The 10,293-nt window shown below is 46.7% G+C and overlaps 1 protein-coding gene across 11 annotated transcripts in view; it reads right to left on the bottom strand.

Annotated features, from left to right (window-relative positions):
- Positions 1-4,055: 4,055 nt before the first annotated feature.
- The window catches only part of PPFIA1 (PTPRF interacting protein alpha 1), a 121,947-nt gene continuing 115,709 nt past the window's right edge, over positions 4,056-10,293 (bottom strand). For 10 of the 11 annotated variants that reach the window (XM_017515856.2, XM_017515860.2, XM_017515866.2 and 7 more), the window contains 3 exons: positions 9,834-9,999; positions 6,255-6,325; positions 4,056-5,465 (listed from right to left, as the gene is read on the bottom strand). In XM_017515856.2, coding sequence (XP_017371345.1) covers positions 6,267-6,325; positions 9,834-9,999 — 225 coding nt within the window. In that variant the 3' untranslated portion in view covers positions 4,056-5,465; positions 6,255-6,266. The remainder of the gene's footprint in view (positions 5,466-6,254; positions 6,326-9,833; positions 10,000-10,293) is intronic. The other variant, XM_017515858.2, reaches the window with a different exon arrangement.

The following is a 10,293-nucleotide window of genomic DNA, read 5'->3' as shown; positions in this document are numbered from 1 at the left end:
TTACCGTAACAAAGTGAAGGGGTAAGCAGCAGCATTCTCAGACATCCAAAGACAAAGACAGTTTATCACATAGAAGGTCTGCCTGAGACAACTGTTAGAAATTGTTGGCCAGGCTTGGTGGCTCACGCCTGCAATCCCAGCACTTTGGGAGGCCGAGGCAGGTGGATGATGAGGTCAAGAGTTCAAGACCAGCCTGACCAAGATGGTGAAACCCCATCTCTACTAAAAATAATACAAAAATTAGCCAGGTGCAGTGGCAGGTGCCTGTAATCCCAACACTTGGGAGGCTGAGGCAGGTGAATCACTTGAACCTGGGCAGCAGAGGTTGCAGTGAGCTGAGATCATGCCACTGCACTCCAGCCTGGGCGACAGAATGAGCCTTAGCCAAAAAAAAAAAAAAGAAATTTTTTGTATTTTTTGAGGTAAGATCTTGCTGCATTGCCCGGCTGGAGTACAGTGGCACGGTCGTAACTCACTACAGCCTCAACCTCCAGAGCTCAAGTGGTCCTGCCACCTCAGCCTCCAGGATAGCTGGCACCACAGGCGTGTGCCACCACACCTGCTAATTTTAAATTTACTGCAGAGGCAGAGCCTCACTACGTTGCCGAGGCTGGTCTTGAACTCCTGGCCTCAAGCACTCCTACATCCTTGGACTCGAAAAGTGTTGGGATTACAGGTGTGAGCACTGTGCTCAGCAAAAATTTTATGGGAAATCTCACGCAAATGTGAAGGTGGATTAATAAACTGTCATGAACGCATCACCCGTCTTCAACAGTCATCAGTCCACATGGTCAGTGTTTAATCCATAAGCAGATCTCTCCCGCCTCTATGATTATTTTAAAGCGAATCCCAGGCATCATGTTATTTCAGCTGTGAATACTGGGGAATATCATCTTACCATGTGCCCCCTGTGTTATGATCAAACTATCCCACTTGACCCAGCAATAAGTAATATTTATAGTCAATAATGAAAACAGAGAACATGGATTTGACCCCAGCAATTTGACTTAGGAGACCGGGAGCGGGGATGGGAGGTGCCAGGTGCGAAAATTCTCATCAGTCATAATGAAAAGCCACTAGACAAGGCCCACCATGGAGGAAGCAGGAAAAGCAGGACACCACACTGAGCGCATACCATCTGGGAGTAAGAAAGCAAACAGAAGAAATAGCCAAATCCATTCCCCAAGTTCTAGGGAGCGGGGAGGAGGAGGAAGGACAATGGCACGGGCTGCTTGTTTTGTTTTTGTTTTTACTTTAAATGATGTGCATGTATTACTTTGATTGTAACAAAAAACTTAGAAATGAAAAGAGGGCGCTGGAGAATCAGTGATTCAACTCTAGGTTTTGTAACGCTCCCCTTCCTAAGTCAGATTTCTTTTGATTAATGAGCACATTTTGGCCTATTTGAAGATGAGAACTGTGTAGCATAAGGCAGAGAGTCATGCTTGTCGACTGCCCTTCATCAGGAGTGAAAAACTGTACTCTGTTGGCTTCTTCTGAGGCCGGCTGGCAAAACCTATTTAAAATATTCACAAGGAGCTGGTGCATTTGTAGGGTCCATTCCTACAGGGTCCTGTGAGCCCCTCTCTGCTGCTGCCGAGATGAGAAACTGTGGAAATAAAGACACGAGACACAGAGATCAAGAAAAGGGTCTGGGCCCAGGGGTCCACTGCCAACCAAAGCGCGGAGTCCGGCAGGGGCCCGAGTGCCTGGACGCTCTGCCTTTTATTGAGTACAAAGCAGGGGGCAGGGCAGGTAGGGCGAGGCACTGGCGGTCAGTGGTGGGGTCAGGTACAACGTGTCTTGGAGATAGGGGCCCAGGACTTTCAAGTAGTCGAGGCGAGGAGAAAACCTGATGCGTCAGCACCTTATACTTGTCAGGAAAGAACAAAGACATTAAGATTTATATTACTTTACGGATTCTATCTTCTAAGAAAAAGAGGAACCAGGTGCAGAAGTGGGCCATGAAAGTAGCCATGGAACGTGACCAGTGAAGCGCAGCCTCACATAGAGACAGTTAAGCCCCCGGATGTCTGTGAGCGTCCCATCAGGGCTACTGCAAGAGCTTGGAGGAGCGGACTTTTGAGGAAGATCTATGTCTTGGACATCAGACATCTCCTTCCATAGCTGGCTAAACAGCAGGTGCTTTCCCAGTGCTGGCGCTGCCGCACAGCCGCCAGCAGCCCTTATGCGGGCATGACAGAGGGCTTAAAGCATCTTGCCTTAGGATCACTTTGTTCACCATGTCACCTCAGTTCCATGCTTCATAACCCGATAATCATTAGTAAAAGGTTATATCGAGTATATTTCTGTGATTATATATGAATAGCTGTGATTACTTATGATATGTAGGAATAACTGTGTAACTATCTAATTCTTTTCTAGTTCTGTATTCATATGGGAACAGGCGGAGGCTTCAGAACCTTGCCTTGGCACCTGCAGGGTCTCCCCTCCACAGTGCATGACAGGTCACATGAACAAAGTGGGCGTTTTATCTGATACAGGTCCATTTGCACTGGTGTTCTCTGAAACCCTGTCTGTCTGGGGTTTTATTCATAGGAGACAGTAAATAAGCGGCATGAACATGAAACAGTTCTCAGCATTTTTGGTGATGCAGGCCTCCCTGGAGATGCCTCTCCTCCCTCCACACCAATGTCATGTTGCAACTCACACCCCTGGGCTGCACCCTGGATGCACACAGGATTAGAAACGCTTCTTTTTACTAGGAGGGTGAAATAATTTGTTTTACCATGGTCTCTCCAGCACTGAAAGGAGCCTGGTACAGAGTAGCTGCCCAGAGTGCGTGCCGAGCTGCTCTTTGCAGTCAAGTTGGAAGATGAACAGTCCTAGATGCCAGCCCTATTTGCATGCCAAGTGTTGTTTTATTTTAAAATATCTTCGCCTTTTTTTTTTTGTAAAGAAGGGGGTCCCACTATGTTGCCTGGGCTGGTCTCAAACTCCTGGCCTCAAGTGATCTTCCCAGCTCGGCCTCCCAAAGTGCTGGGATTACAGGCGTGAGCCACTGCCCCCAGTCCCTTTTCTTCTGTAAGTTTTAAGATACTTGAGGCATGCCTTTGTTCAGCCAAAAAGAACTATTAGATGGAAAAAAGCAGGAGGCACTACGTTATGTTTTAAATCTCACACTTAACCTCAATAACTAGGAAATGTAGAAAACAAGGCTTTCCCTACATTAAGTGGGAAGATGAGCAAACGCAGGTTCTAAACAGGAGAGCACAGAACACCCCGACGGCTGCCCGGGACAAATGATCCAGGACATGCTGACCCACATGACAACATGTGCCACTCAGAGGAGGTGTCAGCTCGGAGACAGAAGGAGGAAACGGGGACCAAGGTGGCATCGGCAGTGTCCGCTGACCCCTGCTGCAGGTGGGGTGGTGTTGGCTCAACGGCAACACTGTCGGAGGCGGGAAGAGGGGAAGGGCTAGCCACTTGCTGGTGCCTGGCCTTCCTCTTGGGCATCAGCTTCCAGCCCTGCAGCCTGAGGGGACTGAGCTCACCCACTTCCACGGGTGGGCCCTGCTTGGGTCCCCCAGCCTGTCAGCCTGTCGCCTCTGCTCTGCCACACTGGGCTGGTTCACAACTCAGGTGTGAGCTGTTAGGGAACCAGGCTTCCTGATTTCCAGAGGCCATCAGTGTGGAAGGGTGCGGCCCTGGGAGCCACCTCGTGAGCAGGCAGGAGTGTGAAGCCGGCGCTGAGGAAGGAAGCAGAGCTGGGAAATGGTGGAAGGGACGCGCATGCACGTGTAGTCCACTGCCTAGGCCCTGCCTTTCAGCCCTGATCACGGGTTGCCTCCAGCCGCCCTACCCATGCACTGTGTGTGTGAGCCCACACATCTGCATCTGACACCAGGCACCTGTCTCCTGCGCTGATGCAGGCTTGGGACCTCCAGAGCAGCGGGCGGGATGACGCCCTCAACCTGCACTTCCATCTCCTGGCTATTTTATTCTGTCCACTGACTTCTATAATACAATTTTCATAGGGCGACCCTGCCTTCCAAAACAACTATGGTCAGTTTCAATGCAGTCACAGTGTATTCTCAGCATTCTTCATTGGCAGTGGAAAACGCTTCAGTACTTTATTGAAAGAAAGCAATAAATAATACTGTGATAAAAATAGTTCAAAAGTAGACTGTACATACTTTGTTACATAATCAGGAAGTTCACAAAAGATTAGCAAACAGAACAGTAACAATGAATTGTACAAGTAAATTAAAAGCAGAAACCAAATGTGAAAGAGGCTGCCTCTGTCTCTGTATCTGCTGCACAATAAATACCACGCCATGGTCTGACACGCTTTGCTGGCTTAATATGCCATTTAAAAAGTAAAAGCCACATTTGCAACTTACACAATTCACAATGGCTATATCATCAAAGTCTAAAAATGTCCCACTAGGTTCATTCTTTAAACATGTTTACAAACAAATGTAAAAAAGTGATTTACGTAAGAAAAATAAGGCCTTTATTAGAGTAGCTCTACACGGTTTTCTGGGTCTCCCGCCTCGTCCGCTGCGTGCGCCGACCTGCAGGATGAGACAGTGGTGCCGGGTGACTGGCCCTAACTGGGCTCCATGGGTGTCTCTCCGCCCACTCCCAAGGAGGAGAGGCGGGGAAGAGGGCGCAGGGGCTGGGCTGGTCCCAGGTGACCCCATCCCGAGTCTCTCCAGTGAGAGAACTGCTCCCAGCTCCCAGCCTCTGTCAGCCACTGAAGACAAGCTCCGCAAACCCAGAGACGAGGCTGGGAGAGCGTCAACCAGTGCTGGGGTTTCTCAGAGTGTCGTGACAGTCTTTTCAGTCCACACTTTATTAGAAGCTGGTATTTAACACCAGTTATTTTAAATCTGTTCATGCTGCAGAATAAAGCATTTCTTGCTAGAAAAAGTATACTTAAGGTCAGTCATTAAAATACAACAATTGCCTGAAATTAGGTATGCGTATTTCAAAATGATTGCTGTAGAGCTAGGTTGCATCTGTAAAGGATAATGCACATTGTTTCTGTCATAACTTTATAAACGTAGTAAAATCCTTTGTCAAGGTTTATCATTAAAAAATTAAACAATAATTACAATAAATGCATAATTTACAAAAGCCCTGTATTTGTTCATAGGATTTATACATACAAGCATTACAGTACATTCATTTGAAAGACTAAAATTAGGTATAAGAACATGATTTGAAAGGATATTTATAGCCTGGATATACATGAAAAAGTAAGTAACTATATAAATGAAAAGTCATAAGTTTACATAAATATAAGAAACATTAAATTCTAAAATATTTTCTCTATGGTATTTATGAATTTTTCACTAATTAAAAACTCTGTAATAAAATATCTTAGGGTCCATATAACAAGTATTAACAGATTAAAGATTCCATTGGATTCTAAAATGTCGTCTTTGTTGGATTCGAAATGCTGCGTAATCATCTGTAGAAGTAGTGTGGGTAAACTAGAAAATAAACACAAACAAAAAAACCATTCTTACTACAGGCCAGGCCGCGCTAATGAACAGGAGCTTCTGACGCTGGGGCCCCACGTCCCCCCAACACGACTCCCCCGGGACCCCTCACTTTCTGTGCCACAGCTGCTGAGAATCACTGGATAGAACATCAAGGGCTGTGCACATTAATGACAACTCCTTGGCTGACTTCATTTGGGCTTACATCTACATGTTACCAATTAAAAGTAAAAGATGGACACACCAGTCAGATACTCCAGCGGAGACCTTAAAGTTGCTTAGAGCAGCAAGGAGAGAGCAGGCCACGCAGCAGCCAGAGGCCACAGAGTTAAGAAGCAGTCTCTCCACACTGAGGGCTGTCAGTGTCACACCCTCATACAGCCTGATGAAACTTCATACATGATTAACCATAAGACTTTGGGTTTGTTTCACTTAAGCAAGCTTAGGAATGACCCCGGTGTACATCATGAGGTCAGTGTGCCAGAGACTGTCTCCTGACGTGCTCTGCCATGTTCTGCTCTCTGCCTGCTCCACGCCGAAGACATCCGCAGACAACTAAAATGAGTCCGCATTTTGGGGTTTAAGGAAAAGGGGAAAATGCAAGAGGACACACTAACCTTTTTATGATGGATTGTAACAATGAAGAGCGTGTCTCTCTATTTGAAATTCCCCACACACTGCATTGGCTTTCATGGCCCACACCCCTAGCCTGGCACTGCGGCCCCGATGACTCGTGCTGTGCCTCTGAGCCATCTCGGGGTTATGGTGCTCTCTACTCACCAACAGGAGACTTTAGCAGGAGTAAGTCCTGACTGTAGCAGAATCCAACCTCTGTGTTCCTGATACATTGCCTGTTTCAACAGCCACGAGAGGAAGCGTGCAAACACAGCGTGCAGTTAGTCTTAGAACATCACATGGGGGCACAAGTAGACACACATCTTCACACCTAAAGCAGCACCTACGGAGGGACCTGGGGGGAGCTGCCTGAGTGGGCGGGATGGAGCCAGAGAAAAAGATCCAAGTGTCACCCGGTGGTGGCTCTCCCCAGCTCCCCAGGAGCTCCGGGAGACTCTGGAACACTACTCCGAAATACTAAGCACCAAATGGTACAGTAACAATTTCAAAATGCACATCTACATAAGCGACACCTACTTAGAGTGATCCCTTTGTCTCTTACTAAGCTCTACATTCATAGAACAATGAGGCTTTCTCTCTGCCCTAAATGCTCCGTCTCTAACAGGTATGAAGTAAACAACCAAGCAGCACTGCTGACGCTGCCCAGCCACACTGTGCACAGAGGCAGACGACGTTGGGCACAAGGCCAGCCTAAGATGAGGGTGAGAACCTTGCTGCCCAGCCCTGGCTGTGGCATCTGGAAAGCCCTGCCCTTTTCTCCCAGGAGACGAGCAGAGCAGGTGAAGAGGTCTGGCTGCAGGGATGGGGCATTGGCCAGGGAGTGGGGTGAGGGCTGATCTAGAAACTGAAGGTCAGTCTCACCACCTATCAGAAATATTCATCATAGAGACCACAGATTTTTTTGGTTCTCATTCAGGAAACACTGTGTGGCCATAAGTAAGCCTGATTTCCATGAACAACCTGGATTTTAAGTTTTTACAAATCAGAAGCAGGGAATCAGAAGCAGGTGCTGGCTGCTCCCGGTTATGTGTTCTGTTTTCCCACAGGTATGCCAGGGACACTTATCAGCATCCTGCATGGTGCCAGCAAAGCCGTTAAGACAGTTGGACTGTTGGTGAGGACAGATGATCTTCACAAATCCTCTGACCCTAAGTGCCTAGGAAACCTGCTGGAGTTTACCCCGCATTCCCCTATTGAAAAAGCCATTAAAACAATCCATTTAGCTGGGGACGGTGGCTCACGCCTGTAACCCTAGCAATTTGGGAGGTCAACGCAGGAAGATTGCTTAACCCTGGAGTTCAAGACCAGCCCGGGCCACGTGGTGTAACCCCATCTCTACAAAAAATTCAAAAAATTAGCCGGGTGTGGTGGTGGTGTGCACCTGAGTTCCCAGCTATCTGGGAGGGTGAGGTTGCAGTAAGCTGAGACTGAGCCACTGCACTCCAACCTGGGCAACAGAGTAAGACCCTGTCACAATAATAATAATCCATTTAGAAGGCTTGTGCCTGAGTCATTTATGGAAGGGTAAAAAGTCTTCTTCTTTATAATAAATTCCCTACACCTTTTCCTAGGTTTACTTTACTTTTTTTTTTTTTTTTGAGATGGAGTTTTGCTCTTGTTGGCCAGACTGGAGTGCAGTGGCATGATTTTGGCTCACTGCAACCTCCACCTCCCAAGTAGCTGGGAGTATAGGCATATGTCACCATGCCCAGCAAAGTTTCTTGTATTTTTACTAGAGATGGGGTTTCACCATGTTGGCCAGGCTGATCTGGAACTCCTGACCTCAGGTGATCCACCCACCTCGGCCTCCCAAAGTGCTGGGATTACAGGCGTGAGCCACCATGCCCGGCCTAGGTTTACATTTCATTCATCCAAACTCTCATTCTTAATATTCCTGTTAACATTTGACAATGGGAATGTGATTTATCAGAAGGAAAACTGAAATTGAAGCCACAAGGAAAACAAGAGAGCACTCATGTGGACTCTTCAGGTGACAGGGCTTGAGTTGAGCGCCAAGCTACAGTTACACTTTCTAAGAATTATATGCATGATTCTTGGAAGAAAAATGGTAATTTTTTAAAAGTTCCTAGTTAAAAAGATATGCTGGATTTTCCCCCGGAAGTATATTATCAAACTCTGGCAAACAATACATAAATAATATAGCCTTTACTAAAAATGCCACAAAGTAAGCCATTCACACCCAAAATGTCCAGTTTAACTAAGGTTTTACATAAATGTACTTTTCTTTTGATTTTTATACAGGGGATAGAGAATAAAATTTATGAACCTACTTATAGGAGGGGCTAATGACAAAAAATTTTGCAAAACCCTTATTAGCACAGTTTTCAATTACTATTATTATTTTGTAGAGATGGCGTCTCACTATGTTGCCCACGCTAGTCTCACACTTGAGCTCAAGTGATCCTTCTGCCTCGGCCTCCCAAAGTGCTAGGATTACGGGCATAAGCCACCATGCCTCATTAGCACTTTAAAAAAAAATTTTTTTTTTTTTTTGAGACAGAGTCTCACTCTGTTGCCGAAGCTGGAATGCGGTGGCACAATCTCGGCTCACTGCAACCTCCACTTCCCAGGTCCAAATGATTCTTGTGCCTTAGCCTCCTGAATAGCTGCGATTACAGGCGTGTGCCACCAAGCCTGGCTAATTTTTGTAGAGACGGTGTTTTGCCATGTTGGCCAGCCTGGTCTCGAACTCCTGGCCTCAAAGATTAGCACAGTTTTTAATGCCTGCCACTTCGTTTCCTCCAGTCTGCTTGCTGCCCTCAGAAAGGAGAATGAGTGACAGCTGCTTGGAGCACAGGGGCTGCCGAGCTGCCGCCACTGACACAGGCTTAGAACTTCACCAGCTTCACGAATGACACATTTAATGGTCACAGATACTCTATGGGGAAGATACGACTACGATGGCCATTTGACAGATGGGGAAACCGAGGCACAGTGTCGTTAAATGCCTCACTCAAGGTCATGCACCTCCTAGCAGCAGAGCTGGAGTCAAACCTAGGCAGCCTGGCTCTTCAACCTGTGCACTGCCTTTCATCAGATGAGTGCAAGATTAGAGCCGAGAGACCTGTCAGGAAGCCATGATCAACTGTTAACCTCAAATCAAAGTGGTTGTCAAAGGGGAAATCCCAAACTGCTTGAAATCATGGCAGTGATATGCTCTCTCTGGCTGGTATATTCAATGGCTGCCTCACTCCACTGGGGACTTCTTGGAGGTAGACATGTGACTGCACAAACAGCAGCAGCAGGGAGGGAAGAAAAGGCAGGCAGAGCTTACATGAGCTGGAAACTGTGTTATTTCAAATGTACAGTTATTTTCTCTGGTGTGGAGTGCACTACATTCTATGGTCTGGAAGCTGCTGCTACACTGTTTCCTGAAAGAGCGTCCAGCACGGCCTGGCACGCACACACAGCTACAAGGAGGCCTCAGTCTCCCTGAGAACACGGACGAGTACTGAGCTTCATTAGTTGGAAAAATATGCTAAGATTCAACTAGACAAAATGTTTTTTAAAATTCTATTATTATGGTTAAACTTTTGTAAAGAAATGTTAGAGTTAATTTAAAAACATTTATTTTGGACATGCAACCATACTCAAGTGCCTTGTAACATATTCAAGAGGCTGTTTTAGACCAGGATTAATGCTCCAGACAAAAAGCTGCTCATGCTCCCTGCAAGCAGCGGGTTAGCACGAGCCACCACGTACCGTCCATCTGCATCTTCTTTGGCTGCATAGAGGGTGAAGACATGGAAGAAGTCACCCGGAAGTTTGCAGGGAGCGTCTCTGCTGACCCAGCAGCTAAGCCACGAATGTCCTTTGGTCTAAACTTTTTTCTCCATGAAGGTGCTCTCCTGAAGCTTTTATCGTCATCCTGGTAAATTAAAGAATAAACGGCAAGGTCCATTTAAAAAATAAAGGTCAGAGATGGAAAGTTGAATGTCCTTTAAAATGATTGCCGAACTCAAGTATGTCTTCTTGTTCACATGTATGTAATCCCTTCTTTATGGCTACACAGTGTATTGCCCAAACTGGAACTTCAGCATGAAATGGGGCATGGTGATGGTCTGGCTGTGTCTCAGCTAGCTGAGTGAGATGGGTGCTGGGCCGTGGGGATGTGTTCCTTCTACCCAGCATCATGGCTGAGTGAGGTGGGTGCTGGGCCGTG

Source organism: Cebus imitator, unplaced genomic scaffold (genome assembly GCF_001604975.1).
Source record: "Cebus imitator isolate Cc_AM_T3 unplaced genomic scaffold, Cebus_imitator-1.0 Scaffold563, whole genome shotgun sequence".
Taxonomy (NCBI): domain Eukaryota; kingdom Metazoa; phylum Chordata; class Mammalia; order Primates; family Cebidae; genus Cebus; species Cebus imitator.
The sequence above is the reverse complement of the archived record's forward strand: the minus strand, read 5'-3'. Positions and strand labels throughout refer to the sequence as shown.